General features: G+C 53.9%; 5 protein-coding genes across 5 annotated transcripts; 3 read left to right on the top strand and 2 right to left on the bottom strand.

The window, feature by feature from the left end:
• Positions 1-1,482: 1,482 nt before the first annotated feature.
• HER10_EVM0008293 (WSC domain-containing protein) lies at positions 1,483-2,757 on the top strand. The gene is made up of 2 exons (XM_035477820.1): positions 1,483-2,235; positions 2,370-2,757. The coding sequence occupies exons 1-2, from the start codon at positions 1,952-1,954 to the stop codon at positions 2,581-2,583; spliced, it is 498 nt and encodes a 165-aa protein (XP_035335149.1). The 5' UTR covers positions 1,483-1,951; the 3' UTR covers positions 2,584-2,757.
• Positions 2,758-2,900: 143 nt separating this feature from the next.
• Positions 2,901-6,672, bottom strand: HER10_EVM0000518 (impB/mucB/samB family protein). Its single transcript, XM_035470296.1, has 2 exons — positions 6,210-6,672; positions 2,901-6,153 (listed from the first exon to the last, which is right to left on the bottom strand). Exons 1-2 carry the CDS (start codon positions 6,455-6,457, stop codon positions 2,922-2,924), a joined length of 3,480 nt encoding a protein of 1,159 aa, XP_035334579.1. The 5' UTR covers positions 6,458-6,672; the 3' UTR covers positions 2,901-2,921.
• Positions 6,673-6,857: 185 nt separating this feature from the next.
• On the top strand, positions 6,858-8,672 carry HER10_EVM0001886 (uncharacterized protein). Its single transcript, XM_035471620.1, has 2 exons — positions 6,858-7,043; positions 7,098-8,672. Exons 1-2 carry the CDS (start codon positions 6,901-6,903, stop codon positions 8,536-8,538), a joined length of 1,584 nt encoding a protein of 527 aa, XP_035334682.1. The 5' UTR covers positions 6,858-6,900; the 3' UTR covers positions 8,539-8,672.
• A 785-nt stretch (positions 8,673-9,457) lies between these two features.
• On the top strand, positions 9,458-11,300 carry HER10_EVM0008609 (inosine-uridine preferring nucleoside hydrolase). The gene is made up of 4 exons (XM_035478124.1): positions 9,458-9,782; positions 9,934-10,019; positions 10,101-10,757; positions 10,855-11,300. Exons 1-4 carry the CDS (start codon positions 9,717-9,719, stop codon positions 11,225-11,227), a joined length of 1,182 nt encoding a protein of 393 aa, XP_035335173.1. The 5' UTR covers positions 9,458-9,716; the 3' UTR covers positions 11,228-11,300.
• A 1,265-nt stretch (positions 11,301-12,565) lies between these two features.
• Positions 12,566-14,889, bottom strand: HER10_EVM0001116 (uncharacterized protein). The gene is made up of 3 exons (XM_035470875.1): positions 13,867-14,889; positions 13,712-13,764; positions 12,566-13,643 (listed from the first exon to the last, which is right to left on the bottom strand). Exons 1-3 carry the CDS (start codon positions 13,897-13,899, stop codon positions 12,764-12,766), a joined length of 966 nt encoding a protein of 321 aa, XP_035334624.1. The 5' UTR covers positions 13,900-14,889; the 3' UTR covers positions 12,566-12,763.
• Positions 14,890-15,772: the final 883 nt, after the last annotated feature.

Below are 15,772 nucleotides of genomic sequence, written 5' to 3'. Positions count from 1 at the left end.
AACCGATGATAGACTACGAGCTTCCGGCCCCGCCGCCCGCGGCCGTATTAGCGGGGCCGTCGATGGACATGTCTACTTCGGAAACTGAGTCCGAACGGGAGTTTCCCATGAGACAAATTAGTCAAAATCTCGGCCGGGGACGGCGAAGGTCTCGGAAGACGAGACCCGCCCGGCGACAGCAGCACAAGCCTGCCGGGTCCGAGAGCCGAGGGTTTGCGGTACATTTGGGGTTGAATCTCGATATTGAGGTTACCCTCAAGGCGAGGATATTCGGAGACTTGGAGATCAGCGCTTTGTATGTTGCTTCCTGGAGGCCCCGGGTTGGGGTAAGTGGGTGTATTTGTGCTAACTAACACTGGTCAAAGTGACGCATTATGATCACGACTCTGATGAGTAGAAGTGATAATAGATGATTGAAAGCGCAGCAACGTGCATAACGTATTTGAGCGTCTACAACGCGAGGATATACACGCAAAACTCGCCAAGACTGGCGTCGCCGAACCGGATGAGCTTCTGTCAGACAGCAAGCAATGCTGTAACACAGCCGGTCCGATGCTGTGGGTTCTCGTACTCTCAGAACACACCAGCATGGAACGCGATGGCCAAGTCCAAGGCAGCTCAGCTGTCAATTGTTTCTTCAAGAAAAAAGAGGACAAGGATCATCGGAGGTGATTCATATCAATCGCTTACCAGAGGACCTCTGTCGAAGCCAGACACTCGGTCATTCTGAAAGACTGCAGTAAGTCATTATCATGGTGGAGTCAGAAGCCAGCGGCCAGCTGTTAAGGCCACACATATGCGTGTCTGTGGGAAGAAGAGACCGAAAGGAGAGTGATATGCAGATTGGCAGCTAATATGTTGACGTTGGAAAACATCTGCTGCCCGGTGCGCCACTCGGTCGAATTAGAACAGACCATTGACGGTGGTAATTCGTTTCTTACCATGAGAATGAGATGGGATGCGAAACGAGACATTCACAATAATGATAGTAATTTACAACATAATGGCATGCCATTTGAGTTTATCAAGTGACTATATGACAAGAAAATGCCAAAGCCTCACGAGGGAAAATGTATGCTTCGCATTCTTGGTAGTGGAAACAGCTGAGATCTTCGCCCTCATCATCAAACCCCGGCGCCGGGCTCGCCCACGGACCACACCCAACTCCCACCCAAAGAGATCGTTCTCGCCCGTCTCAATATGGTCTAGAACGCGCCCCAAACTTCAGCTGTAGTGGAGACAACTCACTATTCTCCCGAGAGTGCGAACAAGGGCCCTCCCCTGAAATGGTGCCGTCTTTGAGCCTATGCAAACCACGCGAGACCCTCTAGCGGGCTCCCGGACGCTAAGAACCCATTGGACCGTTCCTGAGGGACCTGAATGTGAGATTTTTCCCCCGTTTGTGAGGTTTATCGAAAGGGTGCGGTAGCGTCTGGGCACTAAACCCAAACCACCAATGGCTTCCAGCCTCATCGCGGCGCAGTGATGGTGTGCAAATCTCCTTGAAGGGGTTTCGCGCCGCCCGGACGGAATAAAGGTGATTTAGCCTGCTGATCTTTTTTTTTCTCTCTCTCATTCGTCTTGCCTCCGCGCTCTTTTGCTTCACTCATTCGCTCAGTTCGGGGTTCTGTGTTTGGACGACTTGAAGGAGAACCGACCAAGAGATGACCTTCGTATGAGAATACGCCATACCCGCGTCCCAATCTCCCCTGACGATTTATGATATTCGGTGTGCCATTGTTTGGTTCTAGATAAGCTTCGATAACCGTCTTCCACTCAGCGCGCAGAGACACAATAATCGACGATCCCGCCACTGCCGAAGTTCCCACAGCTTCACCAAAAAGACTGCAATAGATAGCAAAGAGAAGGACAGAAACGAGGTCTCTCGACTACAATCCCATCCAACTGCAGCCTTTTTTTCTCTTCGAAACCCCAAGAAAAAACGACAACAATGGCCCGCAGCACCCTTCTCTCCCGTCTCCTCCTCCTCGCCGTCCTCGCCATCCTCGCGCCTCTCACGGCGGCCCAACTCTCAATCTACACGGGCTCCGATAAGTACAAGTACCAAGGCTGCTACAACGAGACAAACGACCTCCCCAACACGGCCCACGAGCGCGCCCTCTCGGGCGGTGCATCCAAGGTCATGGAGGGCAACATGACGGTGCCGCTGTGCCTCAGCTTCTGCAGCACCGGCGCCGATAAGCAGTACACCTACGCCGGCGTCGAGTATTCTCGGTACGTGGTTCTTAACTCCTCTCTTTTCCCTAAGTTTCCCCTTCCCTCCTTCTCACCCCCTTCCATGGTTCTTTATTCAGGTCATGCCGTTGTGTGTATAAGACGAGAGAGAAAGGACTGACGAGTTTGTGTAGCGAATGCTGGTGCGCCCAGAGAATCTCAGGTCTGGCGGTCAAGCTCGACGACAGCCAGTGCAATCTGCCCTGCGACGGCAACCAGGGCATGGTCTGCGGCGGCGCGCTCAAGTTGAGCGTGTACATGGTCAGCGCCGGCTTGCGATCGTCGCCAGCAGCCGCGTCGTGGGCCGCGGTTGTCGTGGGCGGCTTGGCGACGTACGCATTGCTGTAAAATGTGATGACCCAGTGATGAGGTGTCTTGGTGGTGGTGGGAGAGAGCCTCTTCGAAGGACGAAAGAATGGTTACACGACAGCAGCGTTTTATTGTTTCTTTGGAGGATACCCCCTGTTTTATTGTGCATTTGGCCTATAGAATCTCTGAATTGATGATTTTGTCTCACTCTTGCAGCGTACATCTCAACGTGCATCTCACATGTGAGGTCAAAAGTCAGACATCACGATGCTTTTTTTCAATTCCCGCCTCAGAAACGCTGCATAAGGTAAATCGATGCCAAACCGCAAACCCAACCAATGGTATCCTATCATGACTTCGTGACGTATACAATAGCCTTACAATCTCACGGGACCCAAGCCTCTTTGCTCAACAGCCCTCTGGACAGCCGCTTTAATATCCGCGACCGTCTTCCTCCACCCCTGCTTACCCCGTCCCTCACTGCCGTCGTCCTCCACCAGCCAGTCGAGCCACCGCACCAGCTTTGAGGCCTTTTGCATGTCTCGCTCCTCCGAGACGACCCTGGTGAGATACTTCTCAAAGACCCTGACATCGTCTTGATGCGGCCCATCGTACCGCGTCCCGTCGTGCCAAGCCTCGAGCATGTCCTTGATCTCCTGGATCGACTTCACGGCGGAACCCATAAAGTTCATCTTGGGGGGCGGCGCAGGGAAATGCAGCTTGGTCTGTCCGGCGGGCGCGGCGTCGCTCGACTCGCCATTCTGTTGCCTTCTGGGAGCGTTGAAGAGGAGACCAGATCGTTTGGCCAGCCGCTTCTTGCGGTGGTCCTCAATGATCTCCTTCCGGACGTCCTCTGGGAGTTCTGCCAGGAATGCTTGATCTAGCTCTTCTGGGTCTTCCTCCTGGGCGGCATTCGCAGGGCCTTTGTTCGCCATGAAGTTCGTCTGCTGGCGACTGGCAGCTGCATCCTGCTGCCTCTCCCTGGCGTTGAACAAGTTTTTGCCTCTCTTTGTCGGCGTTACTGGCTTTTTTCCCTGGATAAGCCGGTCCTTGCGTGGTGATTGCGGCAAACGGGTTTGTTGCACCGGTTTGCGTCCATACTGCGCCAGGACCTCAGCTTTCATGTCATCCGGCAAAGCGTTGAAGACCTCTGGATCGATCTGAGATGGGATCATCTCATCCTGAACCGCCGGACTATTACTCCGCGATTTCACTTGAGGAGATGCCTGTCTAGGCTCCGGCTTTGGTCGTTGGCCCCTGAGAAGCTTAGCTCGGATATCGCCTGGCAACTCAGCCAATACCGCGGGATCAACTTGGGAGGGGAGGATGAATTGAGTGCCCATGATGTTGAGAGGAGTATGGGCTTTTCCGTCCCTTTCACCAGCCCGTGCTAGAGCCAAAGCAGGATGCACTTTGGGCTTTCTGGGTGTTAACGGGTCATCTGCAATGGGATCTAAAGACACATCGCCCCGAGTTTGGGCATCCCTTGTCTTCTGAGGACTCTTTGAATCCTCAATTGGTTCTACCTGGGCCTTCTTTGCCGACGGTTGGCCACCAAAATTTGGAAATGCCAACCGTCGTTGGCTGCTTTCGAGCCCAGTAGTGCTAGACTTGAGAGGCTCCAGTTTTGTCAACTGGACACCAAGACCTCGAAGGTCACCCGGGGTAAAGTTGTAGGATCGAAGAATCGAGACAGCTTCCTTGGCAATGGTTTCGGTGTTGTGAGTTGCGACTCCAAATAGAACGCTTTTACTGAACGAATCGCATTTCCCATGCCCTAGGTGCTTTGGTGGATCTCGGGGTGCGTCTTGAGCTCGGCGCATAATCTTCATGGTGAACTGTTTGCCCTTCACCTCTTCGCTGAGCAGTCGCCTCTCCAATTCTTTGCATAAGTTGAGGATGAACTCCTCGGCTTCCTGCTGATTGATGAAGCGAATGCCCCAGTTGACCTCAGCCGAGACGGACTTTCGTGGTGTCTGTTCGCCCACTTCGGTCTTGTCAATGCCGCGAGCATACTCCCAAAGCTTTTCTCCCGTCTTTGGTCCAAGCGAAGAGGACAGCCGCTCCTTAGATACTTGTCTGATATCTTTGACGAACTTGACACCAATCTCCTCGAGCTTTCCACTGAGACTGTAGGCGACCCCAGGCAGGTCTTTCACCTCAAGTTCGCCGATGACCTCTAATACTTGCTCCGGCTTGATTTGGAATTGCCCGGCGGGTTTCGCCCTCCGTAGCGCGACCTTGGCCAGCAAAATATTGGCCCCAATTCCAACGGATACGGCGCAGCCAGTCGCGTCTTTGATTTTATCACGTAGGGCGAGGGCAATCTCCTCGGCCTTCTCCTGTTCTCTCCAGATATTGCCTTCATCAACCCCTGCGCCATCGGATCCGGCAGAGGACAGAATGATTGACGTGATGTCAACGAGGGCCTCGTCGATGCTGACACTTTGGACAACCCCTCCAATATCGAGAATAGACTCGTAGAACAGTCGACTGGCTTCTTCATACGCGGGGAAATCGTAAGGCAAGACCTTGATATCCGGGCACAGCTCAAGTGCTCGCTTCATCCACATGCCATTCTTGACTCCAAATTTGCGCGCAACGTAGTTGCAGCTTGCAATCTCCGAGGCCGTGCCGCTGCTGTGAGCCACTACGGTTGGTTTGTCGACGTATTGTGGGTTCTTCTTGAGGGAAACAGCGCAGAAGAAGCTGTCAAAATCGACGTGGATAACGTACCGCCGTGACCCTGGCCTCCTCCGCACCGACTTGAGAGATGGCCCCCTTTCCTTGGCGAGATTCTGCATCTTCGACTTGAGCTCGGCTTTCCAGGTCGAAAGATGGTGAAGACGACTTTCCGAGTAAAACTGCTTCAAGAAATCGGGGTTGGCCGTTGATGATTTCCAGATCTTGGGATCCGAGAGAAGTATGGCATTATGTTCCTCAGATGTCATATTGTCTGACGTCTTCGGTTCCTGCTTGACTTCATCGGTTCCTCCTCGGGTGGCGTCTTCGTCAACTGTTGGCTGTGGTGCGGTTTTCGCTTCAACTTTTTCCACTTTGACTGCTTTGTCCTCCTCTGGGACTATGCCGACCATAAGCTCGTCAATCTCCATGTCATCGAATTCCTCCACATCATCCTTGAGCTTCAGCGGCGGCTTCTTGATAGCCTGCGAGACGGCTGGACTATACGAGTTTCGGCCATGGTGTTGAGCGAGCGGAGACTCGGACCGTTCAGCGAAACGGCTCAAAGAGGGCGTCGCGGGATTTGCAGTAGACCCCTTGAACTGGCTCGTGTAGAAGCTAGCATCAGTCTGGTCTCTGTAGCCTCTTTTCACTTGTGGTGTCGATTGACTGAGCTTATTAGATTCGTCAATCTTGAAGACCTTCTGTCGCGGTCCATCGTGGTTGTTTATTCGATAATCCGACCAGGGAAGGAGTCTCCCAGCTTGAATTGAGTCCGTTACCCAGGCTGGTTTGACCAGTCTATACCTGCTGTAATCCACGGACTTTTTAGGCGGAACAGAGGACGCTATTATGTGCGTTGCCATGGTCTTCGAATCCAGGTACTGCAAAAAGCCTGCGCCATGTTGAACAAGCTCGCGGTGTAAGCTGGAGTGTTGATTAGCGATACTCTTCACGTGGCAGAGATATAGATAGTGACTCACATGTGAAGCGGCGGTTGCGTATAGCCCATAACATGCGCAACGACCCCTTTGAATATTTGAGGCTTGTCGCTTGAGGCGGCGCGTATGTCGGCGTCCAAGTTTTGAAGCTTGATCTTTTTCCGACGAAAGTAGTCGCCAAAGCCGCCGAAAGCGCTTTGCTCATACTCTTCGCCAGTCTCATCGGTGAACTCATGGTTCTCAATCCTCTTCCTCACCTGCGAGGAGTTCTTCTCAAGGCGACTACCCATTCTATCGGTTGTCTCGGGTAATGCGCAGACTCGGCTGTCTGAGTGTTGGTAGTGGTGGCGGCGGTCTCTTTTGCGTCTCGACGATTTTCTTGCAAATCAACCCGTCCATACAGCTAACTGACTGGAAAGCACCATCTTTGAAAGTTGTGAGTGAGCCTGACGTTCATTCGTTTCTCTTGATAAAGCGTAAATCAACAGAAGGGCGTGGTGACAGTTCAAGGTTGGTGAGTGACGGAGCCCGGGCCGAGGTGAATGCCTGCAAGCGCGTTAAGTGGGTGGGTCCGTCGCGCTCTGCAGCCTGCGCGTCCAAAGATCTGCATGACTAATCAAAGTTCTTCAACTGCTCAGGAAGCACTGACAGCTTCCGCCCACAACATTTGATTAACTAGCCCAGCTTGCGGCCGCTGACCTCACTGTCACCGATTCTGCGACAAAGAGCGACCATGAATAACCAACAATTTCGAAAGCTTCTGGGTGCCGACTCCGGGAAGGCTGCGTCGCCGAGCAATGCCTCAACCAAAGGCAGCGCAACCCCAGGCGGCAGCGCATTGGGTTCCCGACAGCGATCTAGCATTCCCATGACTCCGTATGTTGCCCCCTTCACACCGTTTATGGTCCATCAGCTGATTATGTGCACTAGACGCTCCGTTGGAGTTGGCCATAGCCGGAATGAGTTTGCGCGACAACTTGCCGAGAGGAACCAGGCAGGGCAGCCCCAGAAGAAGTTTCGCACATCAGCACCGAAGGGATCTAGACTTGCGGAGGGCTATGTCGACCGAGCACGAGACCGAACCGATGACGAGGAAGATGACCGCGCCAAAAGGATAAAGGCGCTAGAGGAGTCCCTGAAGAACGAGGAAATTGACCAAGCGACGTTCGAGAAGCTCAGCAGCCAAATTGCAGGAGGAGACCTTTCGAGTACGCATCTGATCAAGGGACTGGACTTCAAGCTTCTGGAAAGAATACGAAAGGGCGAAGATGTTTATGGAGACAAGAAAGACAACGAAGAAGAAGCCGAAGCACCCCCGGAAGAGGAAGTTGACGACGCGTTCGACGAGCTGGAGTCAACAGAGGTGCAGGCCGTCGAAAAGGAAAAGGTGAAGAAGAAGGGCCAACTTGCACCTGTGGCTCTCGCACCTGGAAAAAAGAGAACCCGCGACCAGATCCTGGCCGAAATGAAGGCTGCGAGAGAGGCTGCCAAGGCTCAGCAAGAGGCTGCCTTGAACAGCAAGTTTAAGAAGATTGGTGCTAAGCAACAGGCCGGAAGCCGCATCGAACGGGATAGTAAAGGCCGTGAAGTCTTGATTATTATAGACGAAGATGGTCACGAGAAGAGGAAGGTCCGCAAGTTGCAGCCAGGAGCCGAAGAGGAGATGCGCAAAGAGTTTATCCCGGACAAGGATGCGAAGCCGTTGGGGATGGAGGTGCCCGAATTTTACCAAAAGCAACAGCAAGAAGTGGAAGAAGACGACAACGACGACATCTTTGCCGATGCAGGAGACGATTATGACCCGCTAGCTGGCATGGATGACAGCTCTGACGAGGATAGCGAGGGCGAGGTCAAGGACGAAAAGAAGACCAACAACGAGAGCAGTGCCGACACAATGGCGATGCCGCCACCGCCGCGGCCAGCACAAGCGCGCAATTACTTCAAGGACTCCAAGACAGACCTTATATTTTCGCAGACTCTACAAGGACCTTCCATGTCTGACCCGGCGATACAGGCTGCTTTCAAGAGGGCCGCACAGCTCAAGGCGGCGAACAAAGATCCGGAGGGAGAAGCAGAAGACGACGACGAGGAAGCCAAGGCTCGTCGGGAGCGCCACAAGAGGATGCTGCAGAGCGTCGACCGAGATGCCGAAGATATGGACATGGGCTTCGGCACCAGCAGGTTCGAAGACGAGGCAGACTTTGACGATGCGCCGGTGAAGCTCTCAGAATGGGGCAACGAGGGAGATGATGATGACGGTCAAGGCGGCAAGAGCAAGAGGAAGAGAGGCCCTAAGAAGAGGAAGGGCGACGCGAACAACGCCGCTGATGTGCTGAGAGTAATGGAGCAGCGAAAGGCAGCGGGCAAATAAGTCAACCGTGATTGTTTTTGAACGGCTCGTCCCGGAGCTGTTGCTTGCAGTCTGCCGGTTATATTTGAAGCATCCTGCACAAGCGTATACAGCCATGGTTTGTACAAAACTCGAAATGATACCCTTCACGCGCCCAAACTTAAGGCGTCTATCACATGAATTGTCAGGTCTTCCCGTTCGACATGTGAGCAGTTTCCTTGCCTACACCAAGATTTCGAATCTTTAGCTGGTGCAATGCTACGATATGAAGGCACATTTCTCACTGCGAGGTATCCTCGAGTCGTCTGAGCTCAAATACACAGCATGATGTCGAATCAGTCAAGATTCATGGTGACTCAGCTAGGCTCTAGCTTCCCAGAATTCCAGCGACCCGGCAAGCACGGGAAGTTGTTTCTCGGGAGTGGATGCGTTTGTGTGTCTGCTGGACCTTCCGAAACGGGCGCAGGTCGAATTGCAGCGGCGCTCGGAGGGCACCGCCTCACTTATCAAAGATCGCCCGACTCCGCCCACGGTGCTTGCCTGCCTGCCCGCCGCCCCAAGTGTAATTTCGTCCTGTGAAGTGAGCCTGTGAGGTAAGAAAAGCTCGGTGGACTCTATTTTGCGCAGGATTCATCCAAGAACCATGGAACCGCAAAGCTTCCCTTGTCTCATGACTCCTGACCACTGAGGTTTACCTAGATGAGGAAACCGAAACAGAGCAGACATCATAGTCCTGTTGGGATTGGCCAAACGTTGTGGGAATTGTTCAGAGTTCAAGTCATTACCTAAAATTGACCTCCTGTTTCCTCTCAACTCGTCACCAACAATTCCGCAGTCCGCAAACCCGCTGTAGACCGGCCGGCTCCCCCGCCCCCATCCTTGAAGCCCCAGAATACCTTACCTTTACGGAGTACGCTACGCAGTGTTCTACTCCATTCCACCACCCCGTGCTCGTTTGGTTTGGTCTTATCCACCGAAAGTGGGCACCAGACACGGGCTTGTAAACTAAAAGCGCAACCCCACGGCACCGGCGACAACGTCCATGGTCTGCTCACCTTGCCGAGGGAACACCAAAAACTCACGTATCCGTACAGAGTATCATTTTCATCATAATTTTGTGCGGTTTCACTGCCTCTCGTGATAAGCCACAAACTACACACATACCTGTTATCCTCAACAGCCATTTACCCTGCGCCATCATGGTTGACCTCGATTTGCCCGAAACACCGGTGCCGGTCTGGCTGGATTGTGACCCCGGCCATGATGTGAGTTGTTGTCTGTCCAAAGCTTCGTGATGTGTCACTCATCCACTCCTTGTGATGCTGCGCTGGCGTACTCAGATGTTGATGACAAGTCATACACACTGCGACATACCATCACTGAACACAGTCAAGCGAGTACTAATTAGTTTCACAGGACACCTTTGCCATCCTCCTAGCAGCCTACCACCCAACAATAAAGCTGCTAGGCCTCTCAACTGTCTTCGGAAACGCCCCTCTTGAGTGAGTAAACATCAAACCCCATACTGCATCTCTTACACATCTCACGATCACTCAATCACAATACTAACCAAAACCCCCCAGAAAAACCACAAACAACGCCACCTCAATCCTCACAGCAATCGGCAAACACAATGACATCCCCGTCCACGTCGGCGCCGCAAAGCCAATGTCCCGCCCGCCCATGCAAGCCGCCACCGACATCCACGGCGAATCCGGCCTAGACGGCACCGACCTCCTCCCCCAGCCCTCCAAAGACGCAGACCGCTGCGTCCCCGCCATCGACGCCATGGCCGCCGCCCTCTCCGCCCAGCCCGCCGGAACAGCCTGGCTCGTCGCCACGGGCTCCCTCACCAACGTCGCCGAGCTCTTCGCAAAGTACCCGGACCTCGTCGCGCACCTCAAGGGCCTGAGCATCATGGGCGGCGCCATCGGCGACGGCTTCACCGACATCGTACTCGGTGTCGTGGACGGCGTGCCCCGCGTGGGTAACTGGACGCCGTGGGCCGAGTTCAACATCATCATTGACCCCGAAGCCGCCGCTGCCGTGTTTCATAACAAGGCGCTCGCGGCCAAGACGACGCTTGTGCCGTTGGATCTGTCGCATCAGGTTCTTGCTACCGAGGAGGTGCGGGATGCGCTTCTGTACGGCACGCACGGCGGGGAGAAAACGGGTAAGGGGAAGACGACACTGAGGCAGATGTTGGTTGAGCTGCTCATGTTCTTCGCCAAGACGTATAGGTATGTTGTATACACACAAATTTCACTTATACTCCTCCCCTCCCTCCCACTGCCTCATCACGACTATCGCAGGTGATACTAACACAGATGATAAAAGCGACGTCTTCGGCATCACAGCCGGACCCCCCCTCCACGATCCCCTCGCCGTGGCCGCCGTGCTCACAGGCACGCGGCATGAGATCCCCTTTCACGACTACGACGCCAAAAAGGGCAACTGCGTAAAGTACCACGAGCGTTTCGAGCTCACCGTCATCACGGAGGGCGATTTGGAAGAGGCCAAGACGGGCAAGTCGCAGCTGGGGCGGACCGTCGCGAAAGCCCTGCCGCCGGGCAGCGAGGGCGTGAGGATACCGCGCGGGCTGGACATCCCCATGTTCTGGAGGGTGATTGAGGAGTGTACGGAGAGGGCGGATAAGGTGAATGCGGGAGAGGTTGTTGGGTTGAAGGAGAATGGGACGTTGGAGAAGTAAAGAGGTAATGAGAAAATCGGTGTGTTGTTGATCCTGGTTGGTGGGATGAATATACATATTTTGGCATCAATAGACGTGAGTATTCATACACTCAGCCACCGCCCATGGTCTATAGGTCGGTAATTTGCTTCCTCAGCCACCATCGAATGAGGAGATCTCTTTGGCCTAATAGTTGGGACTGCCCACTCCCGACCTCAACCCAGAGGAAATTGACCCTGGTGGCTTCTTCTTTTTGAAGGTCTTGAGTTCGAGTCCCCTTATAGACTCATGTTTTTAGTCGAGGCCAACCAGGGAGTGTGATGGTAGAATACATGGGGTGATTGACCATGGCCTTGGGGCAGCACGCTATTCCAGCACATGAGATTGATTCGTCAACATATGATTCTTAAAATTCATAGAGCCGCCGACTCTCTGAACTACTGGCTAGTCGACCAGTTCGGCCTTTTCGTAAGTAAGAGCAAAAACGAAGAGAATCTCGCATCTGCTATATTTGGGATATGAATCTAGAGACCCTCTTTTGAGACTACATCCCATTTCAAGCGTCAAGATGTCTTGAGTAACCCGCCGACGTTGCTTACCCGTTTACTTCCGGACATTTGTGGCGACTCAATAGCAGGAGAACCTTGCGCAATCACAGTGTATGTATCAACAGGCCCTTCATAGTGCAGCCGTCTTCTGCTCGGTATTTAAGGCAGTCAATACCTCGGTATGTTAGCATATCGACCACACCCATCAGTCTTTTGTCCTTCTGCGGTGGCACACAATGGCTCCCAGGTATCCTCTTCTTAAGGCAAAGAGATGGGGTTCGTTGACCTTGACCAGTCTCACCTCACCAACTTACTAACCCTCATAACCCCCACGTCTCTTTCCGTTTCCCGTCGGAGACTGGAGGGTATTCCGATACAACGCAATGGGGAACGGCAACCAGTGGTGTCATGCCGCTTCGAACTATACGAAGATGGACAATTTCGTGGATGGGGGCTCGTCTAGCAAGAAATACAGCCCTACGAGGACGCTGAGCCACCATCGCTTTCACCACCAACTTTGATCAAAGAATGGACACCATCAAGCAGCTGATCTCTCGCTCGGAACTCCATTAGAGTTTAGGGACCTGTGCATAGGCCTCCAAGACCTCCATCGCAGCCAGCAATGCCAGCATTGCCAGCAGTTTTCCTCATCTCATTGTGATTGTCGTGTTTAAATCCCCCGCCTATAGGTAGCAAAGCAAAGGTTCCAGGCCGTTGAGGATTCCTGCAAGATCTAGGTGTTAGTCCCGTAGCCAGGTGTGTGTACTCGTCACAGAAATGAATGACAGCCATCTCTGGCGGCCGAAGTTGTCTCCTGACGCACCAAATGTGCCTTTGTGTATTACGTCTTATCTATATGTGAAGGATGCCTCTATAACCTTCAGATTGTTGTACAAGGGAACTCTCTATCCCATTCCCGTTCTCTAAAAAGGGGTATCATGTTTTTTTTTTAGCCCACGCGCAACTTTTGGTGTATCCTTTACTCTCTTCCTCGTCCATCTAGAGTGGCTCAAAACCGCTGGTCATCAGAGCCATCAAGTCTCTGCAACACTCTCAAAACCCTCTCATACGTCCACACCGTGATCGCGCTCCCCGGCGCAGCCTTGATAAGACTCACCATGAGACCCCGATACAGCCCGCGAACACCCTCTTTCGCGAAAATGATGCGCATGGCGCGCACCGCACCAGGGTACTCGGGAATGTTCTTATGCACGTACCGCGCCCTCGTCGGCCCCTGGACCTGAATGCGCTTCCGCACCAGGTCGAGCGGGAAGACGGCCGTCTTGGACAGCACGCTGGCCACGACGCCGGCCGTGGCGTCGCCGCCGCCCCACGGCAGGTGCAGATCGCCCAGCGGCAGCCGCAGGCCCTCGTACAATGCAAAGAAGATGCCCATGTACGGGACGATCTGCGCCACGCCGGGTCCGAGGCCGCGGAAGAAGCCGCGCGGGCCCTCGTCCCGATAAATATCCGCCACCGCGCGCCGGAGGCTCGTGTACACCCGGTCGTTGCCCTGCGCCGCGAATCGGGTTCGTAGGAGGTCGAGGGGGTATGTGGCTGTCGTGGCGGCCGCGCCGGCAGCGGCTCCGGCGATGAAGGACTCGGCGGCGTTCGGTAGGCGGTTGTCAAAGGCGGTCTTGAGAAACTGCGCCGTGGTGCGGTACGTTGTGAACTGGACGGCCGAGTAGCACACGTACATCATCTCGGCGGGGACGTTTCCCTTCCATAGGCCAGTGATGCCCTCGTTGGCGATGATGTGCCTCATGGTATTCAGGGTGCCCTTGTACACGGGCCCGCCCCTGGCTGATCGGATCGACAGAGGGTCGGAGAGCGAGTGCGTCTGCAGCTGCAGGCGGATCTTGACGACATCGAGGGGGGCAATGACAAAGCTATCGCGACAAAAGGCGGCAATGGTCAGCGTGAACCACTAAGCCTCAACCGTTAGGTTTTGTCTTACCGAGCAAACAAGCCGGCGGTGGCGCCGGCCGTTACAACCTGCAGACGGGAGCCCTGGGCGCGAACAGTGTGTCAGCATCGTGACGTGACTTGAGGTCGTTGACAGGTCGGAGAGACCGTCACATCAGGCGTGGAAAAGTCTAGGTCTAGCCTTACCTCATCCTTGAGGCGTTCGCCGCTGGGCGACATGCATCCGGTAGTGTCCTCGTGGGACCTGGCGCAGAAACTCTAAGATGCAGTGGGAATGGATGACAGAGAGAGAGGAGCCAAGCGGACAGACGGCTGCTCGCTTGCCTCTGACTTTCGGTGATGAACGTGTGGGCTTCGGGCCCGGGTGTGCGAGGTTTATCAAGGTCAGATGGTTGGTGTCGTCTGTGGGTGTCTGTCCAAGCGGCGTGATCCGAGATGACACGGCGAGGTGTCCGTCGTGATTCGTTTGTCTGCGTGGCGATGACGGGAAGCTAAAACAGCAGGAATTGAGGCTTCCGCAATGAGGCTGAGGGGTCTCAATTGAAGGTGAGCGTGTTTGAAGCTTGTTGATTTTCTTCCGGGATTGCAAGGAAACTGAACAAATCTTCTGACGTCTGTTCGCTAGATGTCGCTGTTATTCTGGAATTTCCGTTGATATTGGTCGCGTGTGGAATTTTTTGTTGTTTGTACGTAAGATTAGTAGCTCTGAGCACTAGTGTAAGTTAAGGTCCGGGCAGGTAAGTTTGCTTGGCCTTATCGCGCGCAAACACCCCCCAGCTTCCTTACCTTGCCTGAATGGAACCGACCCCGAATTCTGTGCTGGGAGACCCCAAGCAGTGTGACGCAATCTCGACGATAGCGGGCTGTCAAGGACGGGACCTTCTCGATTCTCCCACTTGGCCACTGCAGCTCGGGGGATGTTTACTGCGGCCTGGCTCCACTGTGGGCGTGACTGCAAGCTGCGGGCTGCAGCAGGGGCATCTTCCTCGCATTGAGTCTTTGTGAGATGGATAAAAAGCCACCAAAAACAGATTAGCCAGCCGTGCCAGCATAGCCACGCAGGGTCTGGTCCCCTTCACCCGTGCGGGAGGAAACATAGCGGGCGAGATTCTTAGAGAGCGAGCGGCGATGGAAGACCACGGACAGATGCAACATGCAAATGCAAGTTCAATTTCAACATGACATACCTACGATCGGAAGAAAAAAAAAAGTGAAGAAGAAAAGAAGAGATGAGAGGGGGGCTTGGCTATCTCACGGGACTCGCTGCGAGATATGCCTGCGGGAGAAGGAATGTGGTGACATATCTCGAGTTCTCAGACTCTCTGTCTTGTGACGATGGTAGGTGGACCCTCGTGACCTACATTGATAACACTTTGATGATTGTAGAGGACACGATAAGGTAGAGCAGAAGAAGAGACTACAAGTAGAGCGCCTCAATCAGGGGCCTGTGCTGCACGGGTCACTATTGTAGGTACGCCTCAGTGATGGTGATGACAGAGGCAAACGAGGAAGAAGTCTAGAAGAGACACGGCAATGTGGTCACTGACTGAGTGAATGCCATGTGGGAAAGCAGTCCTGACAAATGTCTTTGTCTCGTCAATGCTCGGCAACTCCTGTTACGAGGCGCCGGGAAAGCCGCGAGAATTGAGAATTAAGGTACCGATACCGGGTATTTTTCCAGCACGTACGGATATTTTGGGAGCAGGAAGAAACAGAGACAGGGCCGGCAATGAAAGACGGAACACAGCGTAAGAGAAAAAAACAACCGTGAGACTAGCAGCCCCAAACAAGCCACGCCGAAATGAGACGAGACGTGGATGAGAAGGGCAAGGACACACGGAAGTTGGAGCCGGAAATCCCATTGTCTGCAAATTGGCACCTTTGGTACCATGAGCAATGAAGAGTCTTGACACGTGCAAGAGACCTCAGCAGCGTGTCATTGGTCAGCTCGCCTTTTGTCAAGGACACCTGGGCAAGTAGCCAGTGGAGGAAAGTTCGGAGAGAGGTACTGCGCAGGGAAGTAGTCATGTCGCATTGGGTCGACCGTCAGTGGTCAACTTCCCTCCGTCCGAAACGACTGCCCTGGGCGGAG

This window comes from Colletotrichum scovillei (genome assembly GCF_011075155.1).
Source record: "Colletotrichum scovillei strain TJNH1 chromosome Unknown Contig00004, whole genome shotgun sequence".
Classification (NCBI taxonomy): Eukaryota; Fungi; Ascomycota; class Sordariomycetes; order Glomerellales; family Glomerellaceae; genus Colletotrichum; species Colletotrichum scovillei.
The sequence above is the reverse complement of the archived record's forward strand: the minus strand, read 5'-3'. Positions and strand labels throughout refer to the sequence as shown.